Source organism: Neoarius graeffei, chromosome 25 (genome assembly GCF_027579695.1).
Source record: "Neoarius graeffei isolate fNeoGra1 chromosome 25, fNeoGra1.pri, whole genome shotgun sequence".
Classification (NCBI taxonomy): domain Eukaryota; kingdom Metazoa; phylum Chordata; class Actinopteri; order Siluriformes; family Ariidae; genus Neoarius; species Neoarius graeffei.
Genome location: NC_083593.1, coordinates 8,742,746 through 8,765,915, shown reverse-complemented (window position 1 = coordinate 8,765,915; position 23,170 = coordinate 8,742,746). Strand labels below are relative to the sequence as shown.

Here is a 23,170-nt window from a genome sequence, read left to right as displayed (position 1 = left end):
CTCGATCCTTACGCTTGCCCATTCTTCCTGCTTTCAGCACATCAACTTCAAGAGCTGACTGTTCTCTTGCTACCTAATAGATCCCACCCCTTGACAGGTGACAGTGTAATGAGATAATCAGTGTTATTCCCGTCACCTGTCAGTGGTCATAATGTTCTGGCTGATCCGTGGATGTAAAATAGGAACTGCAACGAGCGCTAATAGAGACCCATTGGGGCAGGAACAACGTTGCCACCGTGGGCGGCACAGTGGTGTAGTGGTTAGCACGGTCACCTCACGGCAAGAAGGTTCTGGGTTTGAACCCAGTGGCCAGCAAGGGCCTTTCTGTGTGGAGTTTGCATGTTCTCCCCGTGTCTGCGTGGGTTTCCTCCGGGTGCTCTGGTTTCCCCCACACTCCAAAAGACATGCGGTTAGGTTAATATCGGACGGCCTTGGGCTGAGGTGCCCTTGAGCGAGGCACCTAACTCCCAACTGCTCCCCGGGCGCTATTAGCATGGCTGCCCACTGCTCTGGGTATGTGTGTGCGTGCTCGTTGCTCATGTGCATGTACGTGTTCAATGGTTCAGATGGGTTAAATGCAGGGAGGAAATTTCACAAGTGTGTGATGAATAAAGTTGTGCTTTCTTTCTTTCCATGCTCACATTATGTGGAGGTGGAGCAACAAAGAGGAAGAATAATGGCAGGAATGTCATGTCAGGGTCGAGTACCAAATTGGTGTAGTTTTAAAAATCCAATATGCTTGTACAAGTTGTGCAGAATTAATTCTAGCGCAAGATACTGTAGGTAGAGATTAAGATTTACGGAGTGGATAATATCCGTACATCCAGTGCCTGATATTTTGGGGTCGTTTCAGGACTGTGTGGTTTCTGAGATGTAATTGGGTTGGAAATTTTGCTGAAACCCAGCAACCCTGGTTAATGAAATGACCTCTTCTCTGTGCACCTCACACACTCGCAGTGGTGTGGTTGAATCAAACACAATCAGTGCGTTTACATGCACATAGAGAAAATCGAATTTCTGTCATAGCTCGACTGAAATCGAAGTTCTAAATGCCACGGAAACACCTTAGCTCGGCTGAAATCGAACCGAACTGGATTTCTCATAATCGAGCTACGCGACCTAGATTATGCGATTGTAGCCGAGCTACTTAGTGCATGTAAACCCTATTGAGCTACGTAGTCGAGCTACTTACTTCAGCACTGCCCCTTCCGGAAGTGATGAGACCACAAGCGGGAAACACAACAGCCTCGGTCGGCATGACAACGCGATGGTGTACAGAATGTTCAGCAAGTGCTGAGCTGCTTCGTTGTTGTCCGTCTTCTCTCCCTCGATGTTGCTGTCCTCGTCGTCGTTCTTCTTGTGAAGACGGAACTGATAACTTTGTTTATACTCTTGAATAGCTCTTCTTCATGACGACAACCGGAAGTGTACCAACACGATGGGGCGTGTAGCGCCACCTGTGGCTCGGGTGCACAATGTACCTCACACAATAGCTCGATTTCCTTGTGTGCATGTAGGATTGGATTTCTCTGGCACCCCTGCTGGGACCCTTAGCTCGATTACCAGCAGTAGCTCGATTTGGATGTGCATGTAAACGCACTGAGTGAAACAAATGTATGCTAAACGGCTATGTTGTTGAGGCTTAACTGCCTATTACACGGGGTTAGGATAAAAAAAAACAAAAAAAACAACGAGACAGTTATCCATACCATAAGTCAAGTGTGAGCCTCTCAACCGAGTTCTGTGTTCGGTTATGTTATCAACGTTGTCCCGTCCCACCATCATCTGTAGTCACAAACCATTTAACTAATGTTCTAGCAGAGCATTTAGTCCCAAGTCTGAGATATAATCACCCTCCAAGCTTTATGGTTTTTGAAACTACATGAAAGCAGTGTAACTGCAGTAAAATGCAGGAAGTCAAAGCCAGACAAAAGTTTCTGCTACATTTTGCTCCTCTCTCAGTGCATTTGTTGAGTGATTGATTCAGCAGCACTCCATTAGTACCACAAAGGCTCGGCTGAGTGGTTAAAATGCTCCAGTTAAATCAGGTGAGTAGGAGGTAATCATCCTCTTTAACAGAATTACAACAGTTAAAACATGGCAGCCTGAAATGCACAATGTCAATTTCAAGTGTGTGCCAGATCGAAGGGTATGTTTTAACAGGAATACCTCACCGCCGCCATGCTTTCACTGACGCCAAACGCAGATATGGAACCCTGGCGAGGTTGCAAGGCCGTGAACTGACTCCCTCAGCAGAGTCACGCCCTCGTGAAATGTTCCCAAGCTTGCAAAGAATAAAAGCTCTTATTATTAATATTAAGAGACATTAATATTAACTGACATGAACCCAAAAATATGTGGAGGTGTCACATTATAATAGCAACGTGCTGGGAAATGTGAATGCAGAGCCTTTCGTACGTTCTCACCTACAGTGCTCAGCGTAAATGAGTACACCCCCTTTGAAAAGTAACATTTTAAACAATATCTCAATGAACACAAACAATTTCCAAAATGTTGGCAAGACAAAGTTTAATATAACATCTGCTTAACTTATAACGGGAAAGCAAGGTTAATAATATAACTTAGATTACACATTTTTCAGTTTTACTCAAATTAGGGTGGTGCAAAAATGAGTACACCCCACAACAAAAACTACTACATCTAGTACTTTGTATGGCCTCCATGATTTTTAATGACAGCACCAAGTCTTCTAGGCATGGAATGAATGAGTTGGCGACATTTTGCAACATCAATCTTTTTCCATTCTTCAACAACGACCTCTTTTAGTGACTGGATGCTGGATGGAGAGTGATGCTCAACTTGTCTCTTCAGAATTCCCCAAAGAAAATAATTTCTTTTCACCTCAAAGGTGAAGGCTACAAGATGATCAGCAAAGCTTTACTTATCAGTCAGAATACTGTAGCAAAAGTGGTACAAAAATTTAAGAAAGATGGAACCGCAACCATCTCACAGAGACGTCCAGGTCGTCCACGGAAGTTAACACCTCGACAGGAGCATCTTCTGATGAGAAGGGTTGAAGAAAATCGGCATGCAAGTTCACTGCAGTTATCTAAAGAAGTAGAAAGCCAAACTGGGGTGACTATTTCCCGTGACACAATACGGTGTACGCTGCAGAGGAATGGCATGCATGGATGCCGTCCACGAAAGAAGCCTCTCCTAAAGCCCAGGCACAAAAAAGCCCGCCTAGAGTTTGCCAGGGCCCATGCTGACAAAGATGAAGACTACTGGGACTCTATACTCTGGAATGATGAGACCAAGATAAATGTTTTTGGAACTGATGGCTTCAAAACTGTATGACATTGCAAAGGTGAGGAATATAAAGAAAAATGCATGGTGCCTACAGTGAAACATGGTGGTAGAGGTCTGCACGGGTCGGATTTTTCAGTCCTGCTCCTGCCCGCGCCTGCATTGTGCAGTCCCACTCCCGCCCGCGCCCGCAAAGAATTATGATTTTCAGTCCCGCTCCCGCCCGCGCCTGCCATATTTTGTCCCGCTCCCGCCCGCAAATCCTGCATGATGCAGACGTTCGCGTTATTTCTCAGGAAAGTTCTTGTCTTGACACAGCGTGATGGTGCCCCGCCCCCTACTTTGAGTGGATTTGAGCATAAATATCTACAGCTCACATTTGTTATTGTTTACCTTGTTTCTGAATTCAGCATGTAGTATCTCTAATAATAATAATAATAATAATAATTAGTGCTGTCAAACGATTAAAATATTTAATCGCAAATCGCACATTTTTATCACGAGAAACCATTGTAATTCTCTGATCAGTATAAAAAAGTGAACGGGCTTGCTTTGTACCAATGGTGTTTTGTTTTTTTTTTTTTTGCAAAGCAGAGCTAGTAAAAGAAGTGAATTGATTTACTGCTTGCGTTAGTCTACAACTTTAATCAGAGAGACATGTTACACAGTGACAGTAGGCTTGACTCAATGCTATCCCAGAAATCCTTCCTGTAATATGCAAATTTGGCCGCCTCTGATTGGACAGCCAAATTTGCATATTACAGGAAGGATTTCTGGGATAGCATTGAGTCAAGCCTACCGTCACTGTGTAACCTGTCTCTCTGATTAAAGTTGTAGACTAATGCAACAAGTAAATCAATTCACTCATGGTTCTCTTGCTAGCTGGGTGTGAACTGCGAGTCATTAGAGTGATCAAAGAATTTCCCCTTAGGGTGATCAATGGCAAGTTTAAGATGCCATTTCTCACTCAATCTGGCAATCTGACTTTCTCTGCAAATTTAGGCATCTTAAAATGTTTTTATTAATGCCAAATAAAATATCCAGCACAAATTATATATGATAGACATAAATTAATAATTTATAAATTTTATTTCAAGCACGTTTTTAGTTAGCGGGACTGCTGCTTATCACTGCTCCCACCCGCGCCGCATATGTGTACTTCCGGTCCCGCCTGCAATGAGCTTTCAAAATTTGTCCCACGCCGCACTGCTTTGCGGCGGGTCCCGCGGGACTCCCGCGGGAGTGCAGGGCTCTACATGGTGGTGGCAGTGTCCTTATGTGGGGCTGCATGAGTGCTGCTGGTGTCGGGGAGCTGCATTTCATTGATGGCATCATGAATTCACAGATGCATTGCGCTATACTGAAAGAGAACATGCTACCATCACTCCGTGCCCTTGGTCGTCATGCACTTTTCCAACATGACAATGATCCTAAACACACATCTAAGGCCACTGTTGGATTTCTGAAGAACAGGGTGAAAGTGATTCAGTGGCCAAGTACGTCTCCTGATCTGAACCCAATCGAACACCTATGGGGAATTCTGAAGAGACAAGTTGAGCATCACTCTCCATCCAGCATCCAGTCACTAAAAGAGGTCACTGTTGAAGAATGGAAAAAGATTGATGTTACAAAATGTCACCAACTTGTTCATTCCATGCCTAGAAGACTTGGTGCGGTCATTAAAAATCATGGAGGCCATACAAAGTACTAGATGGAGTAGTTTTTGTTGTGGGGTGTACTCATTTTTGCACCACCCTAATTTGTGTAAAACTGAAAAATGTGTAATCTAAGTTAGATTATTAACCTTACTTTCACGTGATAAGTTAAACAGATGTTATATTAAACTTTGTCTTGTCAACATTTTGGAAATTGTTTGTGTTCATTGAGATATTGTTTAAAATGTTACTTTTCGAAGGGGGTGCACTCATTTACGCTCAGCACTGTATATCTGATGAAACCGGTCCTGAAGTTCTGCAATGCCAAAGAACCTGCCAATGAAGTTCATTTGATTGGACATGTCCGTGTCAGACAAATGCACTCCCCGTTCACCTCATCAGTGTCTCTCTCACGGGAGGCTCTGTAAGAACAGAATAACTGGAGGGACCAGCACTTATTTATCTGTGCTTGAAAAAGTCAGGCACGGACAAGCCAGGCACTTTACACAAGTGTTACTTTCCATTTGGCTCAGCACTGTGGGAAAAATAAATTGCAGCCATGCCTAAACAACCTAACCGGAGGCACAGCTCTTCCCACAGCATTGCTCCCATTACTACTCATCCGCATGATAAGAAAAGCCACATAGCGCACTCGGAGTTTCAATCACCTCTGTAGTCGCTCATGACTGAAATGTCTCATTTCGCACCATCACCAGTCTCGGTGAACCATATTAAACCCTTTATCATGTAAAAATGTTTATAAAGTTAGGATTACATCAGATTTTTTTTTTTTTTTTACCTGTTTCACATTAGTGCATCCAGTCCTCTTTCAAGAAAAATGAAAATCACTGGTTGCGTTTTTGATGAGCCGTATTCATCTCTCTCTGGTCAGCGCCTTGTCGTGTCCATGTGGCTTGCCGCAGTGTTTACGACCTGTACACGATAACTCGCCATCGGCTTCATGATCACTTTTGAGTTTCCAGTCTTCTCAGCCCTGAACTTGGCTGATACTGAGCAGTGTTACTTTCTTCGCATCTTACTTTCGTATCCGCTTCTTGAATATATAGTGGATTTTCATAGCCTGGCAAGCCAGACTAAATGTGAATATTTAGTCTGGCCTCGATCCGTAGACATTTCCGACGGGGGTAGGAGGAACAAACCACTGTCTTTCAAACTGTCTCTGTGCGTATAGGCCAACGCTCTGACCAATCAGCGCAACAGTGACTGTGACGTAGTCAGAGCGACAGAAAGCAGTGGGGGAGGCCTTGAAATAAATAATTTTTCAAAATGCGTATTAATTAATAAACAGGTTCTAGATATTAAGAAGTTTGGAGATGACCACAAGTTTGGAGTCTGTACCACATACACTCATTTTTTTTTTTCCCCCCCAAGTGTTTTTCAAGGGTTTGCTTAAACTGTTTGAGAGTTTTTATTTAGTAGTGTTTGGTGAAATAATTTCCCTTAAATTTAAAATAACGGGAAAATAAGAAACAATCAAAAAGTAATGTTTCAAAGCTGTTTATTAATTCTTCGTACTGCACAAACTAGCCCCATCCTTTTGGCTACGAGCGGAGCCAACTGGTAGATCAGACTTTTGCCATAGTCGGTCGGCAAAACAGCGAAAACGTCCTTCTTGAAAAGGAATGAGCGGAGAGCCTCTTCCTGCTCATGTTTCAACGAAAACTCCAAGTCTAATTCTTCTAAAACTGATTCCAAAGCGGAGTCAAACGCGCGCTGTTCACTAGCCGTAGCCATCTTTCCTGTTGTGCTTTCTCCAGCGTCGCGCAGCCTTGTCGTCACTCCCGCAAAAGCCCGCCCAAAGAATCCAAACAAAAACCTTGCGTTGTGATTGGCGGGCACGATTTGATGCCCGGGGTGTTTCTGTTTATATAGTGCGAGGCTAGACCCGTTCGCTAGGCAAAAATATTTTTGGCTGCTAGGCGGGTGGGTCTAGTTTACTAGGCTAGGATTTTCAATCATCTGGAAACAAAATGACTTTTGTCTCAGTACTTACTCTAATTCTTCTAATGACGTACTCCTCTTGTGCTTCACACTCGCAGCGTGATGACGACTGGCTTTATAAAAGAATCTTAGCTCTTAAAATGCAAAATATTTCACGATTTTCATGAGATGACCGCGATCAGATTAGATGGACAGAATTGCAAAATCGGCTGCGTTTCCAAAAACGTCAACCTGTGCACAAGATCCGATCATATAACGCATTATTCTACACACAGGACACTTTTTCTGATGGAATAAAAACACGTTTTCTGTTCCCTTCTGGCGGGTTTCATTCATTTAGCTTGATAGCATGCAATACTGTCAGCGTATCGCTTATCCTACGTGTATTACGTCACTCGACCCAATGGAGAATGAGTGTTGAATATGGTTTACGATATTGCATGGTCGTCAAGACAACATGACGTTGGAGACGTAAAACTTCCGCGCTAGCGAGTGACTGGGACAATTTGTAAACAAACATGGCCGCCAGGTTTGCTTCGTTAAAAACGGAAGATTTTGAGAGAATTTTGAAAGAGAAAGACGCGTTGAACACCCGAAAGGAATGTGGATTATAATAACGGCTGGCTTTTTTTCCGTGGTACATCAGATATATTCCATTCAGCTCCTCATCTTCGACTCGTTCAATATCGTGCTAGCTGAATGGAATATATCTGATATACCACTCAACGCCAGCCAATATTATTTAAATATCTCATGCTTTCCAGAGCGACATCATGATGATCGAAAGCTCCCAACAACAGGCCTTTTGATTAGACCTCTTTAATTCCAGTACAGGCTTTTTCTTCTGATTTTTATACCACAACTTCATTGTCATTTCATTGTAGTCATTTTAAATCCTGTTGAATTGTTGTGCAATGCGTTTGGGATAAACGTGTAATACCTGCTCCGACAATTACCTTTTTGATGGTGTTTTTATTGCCTACTTATCAAATAAACTGCTCAGAAAACACCTCAAGCGAATAGAAAACCTTTTTAGCAATATTACACGGTTTTGTTGAATATTGTTCTTTCCAGCTTTCCGAGCTTTCTGTAATTAGATCCTGTGCATAACGATGTTTGGACAGGAAACGTGACGGTCTTTCCTCTATAGAAAATGAAATCTCTATATTAATTTGTTGCTTCGCACTACTTTTTGGTTACATTATCCAAACCAGGACAACAGCTGGCAGAAAAGAAAGGGGGAAAAAAAAAAAAAGGCAAATTGTTTGCTCCATTCCATATTTGTGCGACAATTAAACGTCAACAACAACAAAATAACGATTGTGATGGCTCTAAAGGCAAAGCCCTGAGTTCTGCCTGGCAGATGTGGTGCTAACAGTCACAACATGTTGCCAGGAATGTGGCTGACTGATAAATCCTCAGGGCTAAACACGGTCCACGAGTTGCTGAGGCAGACATATGCACCGTATATTCCCTACAGCCCCACCGTGGGCTCCTTTCCAGAATAACAGATATGACACTTGCCTCCAGGCAATTGCAACTCCAGTGATTCATCAGCTGCATTTCACTCCAACCATTAAACCTCCAGAGATCCAATGAGGGGAAGAGAATAATAGTACAGCAACGTGGAGCAGTCATCGTGTCTCGGTGAAGGAAGAACCTGAAAATCAGCGTTGGGTGGAAGAACACCGAATGTGTTCAGCCTTCGACATGTTAAACGCATTCGATTCAGGGTGTGTGCCGAGTGGCATGGGCTGGGACTGTCAGAGCACATCAGGGTCTGGACACAGCGAGAAGAGGAACAGAAGAGTGTGTGTGTCAGAGAGAGAGAGAGAAAGAGAGAGAGAGATGCCGGAGGCTCTGCCTGTGGCAAACCAGAGCCCTTCTGTTCCAGCGTTTAGCAGACAAGCGCTCCACTGATTCCAAATTAATATTTAATAACATGGCAGACAATGAGGTTTTTTTTTTTTTTTTTACACACCCGAGCTGGATAGGGAAGTAGGAGGATGGGGGGGGGAATGGAGATTTGCTCGAGTTGTTAAATCCCCCCCCAAAAAAAAAAAACACTTTCGCACTGTGCGTGTGGAAAAGACACAATGCTCATCGCTTATTGATAAAAGGCTCACTGTTTGCCGACAGGCTCAATTATCTTTCCCCGCTTACCGTCTCTCCATCTCAGGATCTCAAAATTGTTTCTCTCAAACCTTTGATTAAGGTACGTTCCAGACTCGAGTTAGTTTAAATGACTCGGTCTATCTATCTTCCCTGATCAAACTGAATAAAATTCAATCCTAATAGGAGATGATGCATACCACACACACACACACACACACACACACACACACACACACACCAATTAGGCCAAAGCCAGGCAGCCCAAATAATCAGTGGATAATAATCAATGTCCTTCGCTCCTGATGGCCCAGGATTTAAGAGGACGACAAAATGCACTCTCGTTAATTGTGAGTGTAATGCATGCTGACAGTAATGATAATTAACGGACTCCAAAAGCCATGTTTATGAAAATCACTTTGAGAAACCGAGACAGTACGGATTTAATATCGTGGAGGACTCTATAGGGGTTGCTCGGCCGGTGTAGGGTTACTCTGCCTCTGCGTAGCGGAGAAATTAGATCAATAGTGTATGATGTGTGGACTTGTGAAAGTCCGAGTTGCCCTTAGCGACCACGTGAAACTCTCAATTAGAGAAAGGTCAGTGGATTCTATAACATTTCGAAACTTGACGCTCCAGCACTCCTTCTCTTTAGAAGCAACCTCCTCTTCGTAGACGTCCCGCTACAGCGCGAATCAGCAGAGCCTCGATGGAGCCTGGAAGCATCTGAATAGGATTGGTTTTTAATTCTATAGACACCCCGACTCATTCATAGGTTCTTCTGCATTTTGTATTTTCTACATTGTAGAACAATACTGAAGATATCAAAACTATGAAAGGACATATGTGGTAAACCCAAAAAAAAATTTCATATTTTAGATTCTACAAAGTCGCCAGCGTTTAAAGGAGAACTGAAGGCAAATTTATCACCAAAATTCTATTTCTCATTTTATAAAATGCCAGAATGCATTTCTGATCGCTATTTTGACACTGCTGTAGCATGTTATGAGTGTTTTGAAACATGCTATGTAATATATCAGTCCATATGTCAAAGCAATGGCCGTAAACAAGATTCGTTGAGACCTGTGCGAGACATCGTAGGGACGGAAGTAAAACGTACAGTGGAAATCCAAGTGACCGACATCTGCCAACGCTGTCAAAAAAAAAAAAAAAAAAAAAATGCACGTGCCCTCTTTCGAACGCTGACGTAATCAAGCCGGAAGTTTTCCCTATGTCCGAAATCGTTCCCTACTCACTATACGGGGCGCTATATAGTGGGGACGCCATTTTGTAGTGCTGTCCGAAACCTTAGCGAGGATTATGTGGGAAATGCGCTCAGTATAATATGTATTTGTTAGAAAAATACATGCATGTATTTATTATTTTGAAAACCCACCAGCCGCCTGATCTGGCACGTTTTAATTGTATGACAGTAATGACGTAAATTCCAGCACAACGGACTAGTCCTTATCCCGTCGTCTTTCCAGCTCTTCTCTACTCCACGTTGGTTCGAAGTCGTATGGAATAATCTCCATCACTGATGAAGCTGGCAAATCTCGAAATTAATCTAAATTGGAATGATATGGCGATCTGGCCACTGTGTAAACGGTTTTCAAAATGGCGACGCTGACACTTCACGTTTGAAGTCTCGCACAAGTCTCGTGAAGGTCACGCGGATAAGCGCCGCCTGCCGTGGACCAAATGAACTACAACCCCGATTCCAAAAAAGTTGGGACAAAGTACAAATTGTAAATAAAAACGGAATGCAATGATGTGGAAGTTTCAAAATTCCATATTTTATTCAGAATAGAACATAGATGACATATCAAATGTTTAAACTGAGAAAATGTATCATTTAAAGAGAAAAATGAGGTGATTTTAAATTTCATGACAACACCACATCTCAAAAAAGTTGGGACAAGGCCATGTTTACCACTGTGAGACATCCCCTTTTCTCTTTACAACAGTCTGTAAACGTCTGGGGACTGAGGAGACAAGTTGCTCAAGTTTAGGGATAGGAATGTTAACCCATTCTTGTCTAATGTAGGATTCTAGTTGCTCAACTGTCTTAGGTCTTTGTCGTATCTTCCATTTTATGATGCGCCAAATGTTTTCTATGGGTGAAAGATCTGGACTGCAGGTTGGCCAGTTCAGTACCCGGACCCTTCTTCTACGCAGCCATGATGCTGTAATTGATGCAGTATGTGGTTTGGCATTGTCATGTTGGAAAATGCAAGGTCTTCCCTGAAAGAGACGTCATCTGGATGGGAGCATATGTTGCTCTAGAACCTGGATATACCTTTCAGCATTGATGGTGTCTTTCCAGATGTGTAAGCTGCCCATGCCACACGCACTAATGCAACCCCATACCATCAGAGATGCAGGCTTCTGAACTGAGCGCTGATAACAACTTGGGTCATCCTTCTCCTCTTTAGTCCGAATGACACGGCGTCCCTGATTTCCATAAAGAACTTCAAATTTTGATTCGTCTGACCACAGAACAGTTTTCCACTTTGCCACAGTCCATTTTAAATGAGCCTTGGCCCAGAGAAGACGTCTGCGCTTCTGGATCATGTTTAGATCCGGCTTCTTCTTTGAACTATAGAGTTTTAGCTGGCAACGGCGGATGGCACGGTGAATTGTGTTCACAGATAATGTTCTCTGGAAATATTCCTGAGCCCATTTTGTGATTTCCAATACAGAAGCATGCCTGTATGTGATGCAGTGCCGTCTAAGGGCCCGAAAATCACGGGCCCCCAGTATGGTTTTCCGGCCTTGACCCTTACGCACAGAGATTCTTCCAGATTCTCTGAATCTTTTGATGATATTATGCACTGTAGATGATGATATGTTCAAACTCTTTGCAATTTTACACTGTTGAACTCCTTTCTGATATTGCTCCACTATTTGTCGGCGCAGAATTAGGGGGATTGGTGATCCTCTTCCCATCTTTACTTCTGAGAGCCGCTGCCACTCCAAGATGCTCTTTTTATACCCAGTCATGTTAATGACCTATTGCCAATTGACCTAATGAGTTGCAATTTGGTCCTCCAGCTGTTCCTTTTTTGTACCTTTAACTTTTCCAGCCTCTTATTGCCCCTGTCCCAACTTTTTTGAGATGTGTTGCTGTCATGAAATTTCAAATGAGCCAATATTTGGCATGAAATTTCAAAATGTCTCACTTTCGACATTTGATATGCTGTCTATGTTCTATTGTGAATACAATATCAGTTTTTGAGATTTGTAATTTATTGCATTCCGTTTTTATTTACAATTTGTACTTTGTCCCAACTTTTTTGGAATCGGGGTTGTACATTCAACACGGCTAAAAACCGAAAAGGCTGATAAGCGTAATATAATATGCCAATACGAGTCACAATACCGAAAACGTAATTGAATAACACGTTAATTAAGAAATAAAGCAAGTTTAAAAATGACTTCAGTTCTCCTTTAACTTGACACTTTACACACTATTGGTATTATCTTAACCAGCTTCATGAGGAATGCTTTCCGATTAACAGCTGTGCTTCGTCAAAAGTTCATGAGCGGAATAGTTTCTTGCCTCCTTCAGGGTAGTATCTCACTGGGCTGCGACAGCTTGCGACAAATTATGAACGTCATTCGCGAGAGAGTTTCAAAAATGTCTTGAAACATTCGTGGGTCTTCTCGATTTCCTCGCAAAGTGTCGCTCCTTCGTCGCTGAAATTTTGAACATCTTAAAAAAAATTCGTGCGACAAAATTTCTCTCAAAATAGCCGCAAATGCGTCGCTGGTGTCGCAAAGACGTCACGAACCCTTCTCAAGTCAGTTTCCGTGAGGCAGGAAGTGCGAGCGAGTATCTCACTGGGCTGCGACAGCTTGCGACTAGTTGGAGACACAACAATTGTGGTAAAATATGCGAATATCAATGCAGTGTGATTCCAAGTGAAAATTGTCGCTAATTCGCATAATTATTTTATCGCAATTGTTGTGTCTCCAACTAGTCGCAGCCCAGTGAGATACTGGCGTAATGCGTTTGAGATCAAACCGTAACTTAAAAAAAAATAATAATTCAGTAAATATCCTATTCCACAACTGTAGTAATCCAGATTGTGTCAAGAACCGCTCAACTAAGTAAAGAGAAACGACATCCATCATTACTTTAAGACATGAAGACACTCAAATAGCTAGCTTTCTACAATGATAAACACCCAATGCTTTATTTAGATGATATTCGAGGAATTTAGGAAGTGCTTCCTGGCAATCGTTACCCGCCAAAATCCAAAGTCAGCGGCTTGGTAAGATTCAGCACATCACTTTAGGTGTATTTACGGTTCATATTTTAACATCTCGGCTCCAATTAACTACTCCACATCTCTTTACGTTACATCACTTGATCGATGCATTCATAGCAATAACTGATTGGTTAAATGAGTTTGGGGACTCAAAGCATCCGATTTTCTCCAGGAATCCCGACTGCTTCACCTTTGACCTAATTTACATAATTTCGAATTACACTACGTTCAGACTGCAACCTGAAACGACCCATATCCGATTTGTTGTGAAATCCGATTTTTTTGTTAGGCCGTTCACATTACCAGTTATATGAGACTTGTATGCGATCTCCAATATGAACGGAAAACGACCCAAAAGTGTCCCGCATGCGCAAATTGACACGTAATAAGCACATCTACATAATACGTAAACAAAAAAAAAAAGCGCACTCTTCAAGTTTGCAAGTAAAGCATGGAGATGAGGCGAGACCTGGCGATGTGGTTTTTGTGGCGGCGGCGGAACTCACACAATCTGATTAATGTGGGCAGCAGACTAAAGGCCTCTGCATGCTCGTGCGACAAGGCTTTCGCAGATAGCTTTTCGCAGACAGTTGTAATTTATTGTTGAGCGGGGATAATAGGCGTGCGCGATGTTATTCACCGGCACAACGCAAGGGGGCGCGAAGTTGCTAGGAGTAGTTGGTGGGTGTGGTTAGTGGAGTGTTTATCCTCCGGTTACTTATAATGACTAGAACTGGAGTCGTATAGATGTACGTACTTCCTCAATCAACCGCTCTTCGTGCTGCTCCATCTTCGCTCGTGTTTTTAAAAATGCCGGTCGTGAAAACAAACCAAACCGGGAAAGTAGAGAAGCGGAAGTGCGTGTACAGCGGACCAATCAGAGCCCTCTTGTCTGCGAGGCTTCTGCGGTGGTCACAATTTTTGGGAGGTGCGCGCAGAGCGTCTGCGAAGGTGGGGGGGCTACGCAGACACTGTCTGCGACACCGTCTGTGAGGACTGGGTTGTCAGCATAAATTGGCCTTAATGAGACCGAAGGTGTCAAATTACTGGAAATTTCCAGAACAATCTTGTAATACAGGATGGTTTAAGTTATAAATCAGTTATAGAAACTGTTTTATTTAATCAGGCTAACAGATCAACATCCAGGTCCCTACCAAATCCACCATTAGCTTGATCAATTCTATAAAAGTCTATTTAAATTCTGAAAACTGTACAAATGTTGTTGTTTTCCACCAAAGAGGCGGGATTAGCCAACGCAGAATAGTGACGTTTGTCTCTTGTTGATGACGTGTAGGTCGCATGAATGCGACCTGTCCGGTCAGACTGCAGTCGCATGTGAAAATAACGGATATGCATCGGAATTAGGACCACATATCCAAGTGGCCTGGGTCGCATGTGAAAAAAAAAAAATCGGATCTGTGTCGTTCACACTGTCAATAACAAATCGGATACAGGTCGCATATGGGCAAAAAAAATCGGATATGGGTCGTTTCAGGGTGCAGTCTGAACGTAGTCTTTGGGATGTGACCTCTTTTTTTTTTTTAATTTAAAGATTTAATGTGCCATGTATAAAACTTCAAATATTCACATTCAAATTCTTGCTCCATAGGCTCGCTCCTTCCAGTTTGATCAGCGTCGCGCGTACTGATCTGCAGTGCAGACGCAGCAGATCTAATCAGCCTTCAATCCTCAACCACACTTTTAGACTTGGTGTCACTTCAAAGTGACCGGCGCTGTTCTTTCCGACATCTTCTCCTCTGGGGAACAAAACCACCGTATGTGATGACAGCCGCCCTTGCAGAGGGAAAGCATGTCAGCCTGCGCGCCGTTCGCCAATGCCCTCATGAATTAAATTAAAGATGGTGCGATTGCTGTCACTGATAAGGAGCACGGACTGATCTGCACTGGTGATAAACCTGGAACTCTGGGAGTTAGTCGAGACCAAGGTGAACTTCCCTTCCCTTCCCTCCCCTCCTGCTCTTTCTCTCTCTCTCTCTCTCTCTCCCTCCCTCTCTCTCTCTTGCTTATCTAACCTTCCACTTTAGGCAGCTATTCTTCTTGCAGAACTGGAGAGGCCTAATTAAGGCAAATTAATTCCAGCAAATAGCCTAATTCATTAAGTCACGTTTTGCATCAGAGAGCCCTCGTTATTTTTTAAAAACCTTGTATTAAAAGTAACCCCTAAGCAGGGGAGGGAGGCACTGCTTGGATAAATATGAGAGCCAGAAATGTGGATGCAATATAATCTTGGGCTAGGTATATATTTAACAGTTATTCCACAAAATCGAGTCATACATGAGCTGATTAGCTGATGAGGCGCGTAGCACCGAGTCGGCTATAAGCCATGTACGACGAGATTGAGTGGAATAACTGTTTTATTCTATCCACACTCACTGGATTTTGAGAAACGGAGCATTTTTATTTTTAGCAAACTCTATAAATAAAAACTTGATACAAGACGTCTGACAAAATTTCCACTCAGAATGAAAACAAATCAGCGAAATGACAGGAGCAATTTGTGAAAAATGCAATAATTCTTGAAAAATAAAAAGATACATTCTTACCATCAAATACTTTTATTCCATTTTTTGTTGTTTTTTTGGGGTTTTGTTTTTGAGTAGAGTTTTTTTATTTCATCCTCGGTTGGTTCAGCAACACGCTCGGCCATTTTCTTCTTCAGGGTTTTTTTTGGCAGTTCGCAAACCAACTTAAAGGTGCATTACCGCCACCGACTGGGCTGGAGAGTGGAACAGGAGATATGGGGGGGGGGGGGGGGGGGGGACAAAACTATATTCTTTTAGCTATTTCTGTTTTTCTTTTAAATACTTGATAAAGTGATATGACTTGATGCATGCCGCTATTTTGTTTTTCTCTACTCATGGTATATGAGCTGATATCCTAGTAGTAGAGTAGCCAATCAGAGTGCATGATCGATTATATCTGGTGAATGTGGATAGAATAATATACAGTGGTGCTTGAAAATTTGTGAGCCCTTTAGAATTTTCTATATTTCTACATAAATATGACCTAAAACATCATCAGATTTTCACACAAGTCCTAAAAGTAGATAAAGAGAACCCAGTTAAACAAATGAGACAAAAATATTATACTTGGTCATTTATTTATTGAGGAAAAAGATCCAATATTACATATCTGTGAGTGGCAAAAGTATGTGAACCTTTGCTTTCAGTATCTGGTGTGACCCCCTTGTGCAGCAATAAATGCAACTAAACGTTTCCGGTAACTGTTGATCAGTCCTGCACACCGGCTTGGAGGAATTTTAGCCCATTCCTCCGTACAGAACAGCTTCAACTCTGGGATGTTGGTGGGTTTCCTCACATGAACTGCTCACTTCAGGTCCTTCCACAACATTTCCATTGGATTAAGGTCAGGACTTTGACTTGGCCATTCCAAAACATTAACTTTATTCTTCTTTAACCGTTCTTTGGTAGAACGATTTGTGTGCTTAGGGTTGTTATCTTGCTGCATGACCCACCTTCTCTTGAGATTCAGTTCATGGACAGATGTCCTGACATTTTCCTTTAGAATTCGCTGGTATAATTCAGAATTCATTGTTCCATCAATGATGGCAAGCCGTCCTGGCCCAGACGCAGCAAAACAGACCCAAACCATGATACTACCACCACCATGTTTCACAGATGGGATAAGGTTCTTATGCTGGAATGCAGTCTTTTCCTTTCTCCAAACATAACGCTTCTCATTTAAACCAAAAAGTTCTATTTTGCTCTCATCCGTCCACAAAACATTTTTCCAATAGCCTTCTGGCTTGTCCACGTGATCTTTAGCAAACTGCAGACGAGCAGCAATGTTCTTTTTAGAGAGCAGTGGCTTTCTCCTTGCAACGCTGCCATGCACACCATTGTTGTTCAGTGTTCTCCTGATGGTGGACTCATGAACATTAGCCAGTGTGAGAGAGGCCTTCAGTTGCTGAGAAGTTACCCTGGGGTCCTTTGTGACCTCACTGACTATTACACGCCTTGCTCTTGGAGTGATCTTTGTTGGTCGACCACTCCTGGAGAAGGTGACAATGGTCTTGAATTTCCTCCATTTGTACACAATCTGTCTGACTGTGGATTGGTGGAGTCCAAACTCTTTAGAGATGGTTTTGTAACCTTTTCCAGCCTGATGAGCATCAACAACGCTTTTTCTGAGGTCCTCAGAAATCTCCTTTGTTCGTGCCATGATGCACTTCCACAAACATGTGTTGTGAAGATCAGACTTTGATAGATCCCTGTTCTTTAAATAAAACAGGGTGCCCACTCACACCTGATTGTCATCCCATTGATTGAAAACACCTGACTCTAATTTCACCTTCAAATTAACTGCTAATCCTAGAGGTTCACATACTTTTGCCACTCACAGATATGTAATATTGGATTATTTTCCTCAATAAATAAATTACCAAGTATAATATTTGTCTCATTTGTTTAACTGGGTTCTCTTTATCTACTTTTGGGACTTGTGTGAAAATCTGATGATGTTTTAGGTCATATTTATGCAGAAATACTTTCAAGCACCTGTGTGTGTGTGTGTATGTGTATATATATATATATATATATATATATATATATATATATATATATATATATATATATATATAAAAATATATACATATAATATACACACGGTGGTTGGTTGAAATTTTCACTTCTACTCCAGTGGTGCAGAATGAAAAACATATCCACCGCTCTCTGTCTTAATGGATAAAAATCCATTGTCTGGACGGAGGATCCATCATCCACTCAATATGGTTAAACCATGAAAATCAAAGGTTAGGTTACCTTCAAAAATTGAATTTACCATGGGATTTCTTTCCTCAGCCCTTTTTTTTCTGCTCCATCTCTCTGCACCTTGTTCATAAAAGCATCCGCTACAACAGAGGCTTTCTCAGCACGGCCGGATCTGGTGAAACAGTTCCAGCGCCCCTGGTAAAACAGCTAAGCTCGACTTCACCTCGTGTTATTACAGCCAGAGGGGCTTTCTGGTCTTCCAGATGTAGTGGAGATGGAAGAGGCTTTTAACTTTCCACATCAGACACCTTTAACGAGTTGCATGGCCAGATCAGATCTCGCACAAAAGGCCTCACATGTGGATACACGGGCCTGTGTTTATCTGAAATGGCTATCCTGGTAAAGCGTGCTATACAGGTGGGTGGAATGCCAACTTGAAATATGCTCCATTTTGAAAGGTTCATTTTTAGATGAAGAAACGCATCCAAAATCCCTGGATTATATGAGGTGAAGATCTTTGAAGACAGGCTGTGGTGTGGTGTGGTTTTGCTGAAGTCCTGCTCAGACTTGGGTGGGAAAAAAAATGAACATGGAGAATGGGTAACCTGGCAGATAGTATGCAACAGGGAATAAAGCCACTGACACGCTGAAAATCGTGTCTTTTTTTTTTTTAACAGAATCGTTACGTTGTCATGGTTTCATGGTTAGTCATGGTGTTATTATTGGACGGTTGACTTTTTCAAAATACATCCCAGTCTATTTTCCTTCCTTACTCCAGCAGTATTTTTCCCCCGACTCACCTCGACTACAGCAACCTCCGCACTAAAAACCCTTTATAAATCGCACTAATGTTGCAAACATGTGATTGTAACTTTATCAGCTATCAAACTCTGAGAACATGGCATCGCTGACCAGAACCGATCTACTACTGGCTCAGCGCCGCTTTCCTCACAGCCGCTCTCGCTTTCAGCCTTTACCAACAACGTGATAAATACTGACAGTAAGATTTTAGAGAAAAGCTGCTACCGATATATAGAAGGCTAATAGTGATCCTCGAGTCCATTTTAATAACTACTTCATGTTCAAAATATATAATTGAGCACTGAGCAGACAGATACCTGTTCTTAAAAGTGATAAAAAGTCCACTGGGAATCCGAAATGATTTTAACAGCGAAATTCTCCTACCAGTCTGTTCAGGGCATCCATCTTTGATCCCCAAGCACTTCCTAACGAACTAAGAAATCCACGTGTCCCTCGTGCTTACTTTTCAGGCTGACGGGAGCATCCAGGATCTTGGCAGCACACGCCGGGTGCTGGACGGGTTGGTTCTGTCTTCTCGGCAGGCACGCCAGCATGATGCAGCTTTTAGGCTCTACGGCTCTGAGAAGCCTCGAGGAATCTGCGGGAAGGCAAAGGAGAGTCACTTCGGAGTTCTGCGCAAACCAAAACCATGCGCTTAAAATGTTGATTCCTTGTGTATATATTTTATACACACACACACACACACACACACACACACAGTACACCAAGTGCAAGATATGAGCGCTTGGCTTTGTATGTGTCAGATGTACTGGACGAAACGTCTAGGTGCACAGAAACAAAGACGACGGTAATGACTCAGCAAGCGGTTGTCTTTTCGGTGGGATTTGGTGGGCCTGAGGTGCATGCTGAGCGCTCGACGGCTCTAATCAATCTCCCAGCAGGCCATAAATCTCACCTCCCTCTGTTCTCGGCTGCTAAGCTATATAAAGACGTACATCCACAGGCAACCCTGACAGGGATAACAACACAATGCCACTATAGGATTAACATCCCAGGCAAAGCAGGCCAGGCTAGTTTTATCTTTCCAGGGCTCGACAAATGAAAAGCATCTATCTAGATGTCCCTTCTAATCCAATTTTCTTTTTTTTTTTTGGGGGGGGGGGGGAGGTAATCCTTTAATTTAGTCATTTGACAGGAGATCCCGATGACTTGAATGTAAATTATCCAGAGCAAGCCACAGCAAAGGGATTAGAACCTAAAAAAAGACACGAGTTTTAACTTGGCTTGAGCGAACGTGAGTGAATGAAAGTGTAATTCAGGGCGAAGGTTTGTTTTCAAGCGGAGTAGCGTAACAACTTTGCGTTTAGCAAACAGAACCGGTAAGCGTGTAGATCTGCCGCGCTACTACGGCACGGACGATTCCGGGAGAAATCAAATGAAGCCGTTTTAATCGTTTGTGTTCTTCCACTCTGACATTTACCTTTACCCCAATCGTTCTACATTCAATTACTTTTTATATTAACAAATTAATCTGCCGTCCTCATGAGATCCCGTGGCAGAAGCACTCGCTGGCCTAGTTCTTAGTCTTTAGGCTAATGACTGTTGACTCTTCATATCCTTCATTTTATTTGATTCTCTCTCACATACATACATCCACTCTCTCCTCTCCTTTCCCCCCCCCTCCCCGAAATCCCTCTTTGATTTATTTCCAGTCCAGCTTATTACTCTCCTTTTTCCTGCTGGTTCCACACGACGGCTACCCGAGCAAACTGGAGGGGAGAGCTTGAAAGCCATCTGTATATACTTGATTGCCTACACCTCAGAAGGATAAAAGAAACAGCCTGGCTTTCATTCTTGTCAGGAGCCTGGAGAAATCATGCACACACACACACACTTTTTTTTTTTTTTCTTTCCCTTAACACAGTATGCACAGAGAGTCTCTCTTCAAACCAAACAGCCGGTCTGTGATCACAGACAGCTAAACGGCTAAAAAGCCTTTCTCCCCACTATTTTGCGAGAGAGCCAATTTCACAACAAGGCTTCCATTACTGCACATTTGTCAAAAGAAGATACAGGTTTTGGATGAGGGGGAGAAGTGGATGGGTAAAAGGGAGAGGGGGGAAAAAAAAAAAAAAAAAAAGACAAATATGGGATCTCCAGGGAAATGCCTGTGCGGCTTTATCAACAGGAAATGAGAGACAATTGTGAAACTGCCATCCATTACTCTCGCAAGTGGCTAAGGGATAAAAATGCATTAAGACGCCTGTCCCCCACCACCCTTTCTCCTTTTTTTTTTTTTAAAGAAAAAAAAAGCTGGGACAGCAAACCGCTTTGTTTATGGAGAGTGAATAAGAGTGTGCAATATATAGCACCCCATGGCGTATCCTGTAATGTTCAACTTTTGTATTCCTTGTGCTTTTAGCAAAAAGTGACTTACTTTTTGTTATAAAAAAAAGAGCATGCACGAAGGCTTGAAGGAAAAAAAAAAAAATCACAAACAGCCTGGAGGAAAAAAAGTGCTCCCTATCGGCAACCTAATGTGTCTTTGAATGACAGCCGGCCTGTCTCCTTAATTCCATTACACCAAATGGCCTTGAAAGCTTCTTTCTCCAGAGGATGCCGTTCCGCTCTTTCTGCACCCACGTCGTGCAACGTGGCAACTCAATCCACGAGCCTGACATACTTTGATACTGAGATATAAAGCTTTGCAGTTATCATACTGCGAATTCTTCATTCTTTTCCATCCGGAAACGGAGCCTCAGCCAGCAATCTGCTGATGTGCTTATAGGAGTTTTATCATCATCATCATCGAGTCCAGTGCTGTTTTTCTCCACACAGAACCTAATGACCCACGAAAGTCTAGCATCCCTCTACTGATGTCACTTCTCTGGTGCAACTCGAGTGCCGTGCAACTTAAGGCTGACAAAACTTTCGAGCAGAAAGGACAGCAAATCCTCGCCACCATTCTGCATCAGCCACTCCGATAAGGCCGCTTATCATCCCGCGTGCTGCCTAGCGAGGGCCTGCTGGTGAGATAAGTGTCCTGCACGCCATTGCTGATCTTTTGTCTTCCAAGGATTTCTGATAAGATCACCTCAGCAGACAAATTGTCCCCTCCGTTCTGGTATTTTAGCCTTTTCATCTCGCTCTCAAGCCTGGAGGTGAACTAGATGGAATGGAAGGTTGTCTAATTGTACGTGTGCCAGTGCGTAGCTGGGAAAAGAGGAGTGCGTATACAGATAAGGTCACGTTGCAGAAAGAACGGAGGGGAGGAGGGGACGATGGGATAAGCTTTATTCCCTCATGTGCACGAAGGACAGAATGTCAAGATCCTTTTAAATCAAATCTTATCTGTGTAGAATCCCTTTGAGGCCCAGAGAGTAAAACCAATGGATTAATTGCGTGACTGATAAAAACAAAAAAGCAGAATATATATTAGTTCGGCAAAGTAGCAGAAGCAAAAGGCTTGTTACGTTTGCTTTAGATTGAAGCAAGCGACAGTGGAAAGTCTGTGAAAAGGCAGATTTGCATAAAAATAGCTAACCCTCTCTCTCTTTACAAACAAAAGCCGTGAAGCGCAACCTGCTCTCGTATAGAAACCGCTTTAAATCCGTCACTTTGTTAACATCTTTTTACAAACTCTCGCACTTAAATCTTATGAGGTGAATCTAATGAGTCAAACCAGAATCAAGTAGCCTTAACAACCTTCCACTCCTACTCAAGCATGCATATGCATGCACACGTGCACGCGCACGCACAAGCACTTCCCACTCTCAGCTCAAAATCCTGAGTTAATAATTAGATGATAATGAAAAAAAAAAAAAGGTTTAAGCTTGGCCCCTCTTTCACTTGCCGGTTAGATAGGATTAGCATGAGAGTGCTATGGTAATTTCTTCTCCTTCCCCTCGGTGTCATCCTGCCTACACGGCGGGGGAACAGAACGACGTTGCACCGAAATAACGCACTGACTAAGGCAATATAGAGCGGGTTTGACTGATGATGAAAACCTATCACAGCTCTACATTACGTTTCTTTTCAAGTCCTACCAAAGTGACATGCTGCCATTAGGTCCACTTTCCAACAATGAATCCTGTCCAGCTAATGCATCTCTCTCGTCATTAATTGAGGGACTCGAGTAACCTGAACAAAATTGCCTTTACGAGGAAGAACGGCTAATATATTTGTAGGCTGATCAAATAATATCCTGCAGCCATGCAAAATCAGGTTTCCATTGACTTTATGTGCGTCCTGCAGGTTTGATCTATGAGAGCTGGAGTCGAGAAGCAATCCTCCCCCCTTCGGAAGCCAACCGACGGCCTGGCCTGTAGACTTTTCCAAATCACTAACTCTATTATGAGTGACAGGAATGGAGGAGAGGGGTGGCCGC

General features: G+C 42.7%; 1 protein-coding gene across 1 annotated transcript in view; it reads right to left on the bottom strand.

Annotated features, from left to right (window-relative positions):
* LOC132873659 (protein FAM222A) overlaps positions 1 to 23,170 on the bottom strand; it is a 35,638-nt gene that overhangs the window by 6,352 nt on the left and 6,116 nt on the right. Inside the window, exon 2 of the mRNA XM_060909414.1 lies at positions 19,286 to 19,420. Coding sequence (XP_060765397.1) covers positions 19,286 to 19,376 — 91 coding nt within the window. The 5' untranslated portion in view covers positions 19,377 to 19,420. The remainder of the gene's footprint in view (positions 1 to 19,285; positions 19,421 to 23,170) is intronic.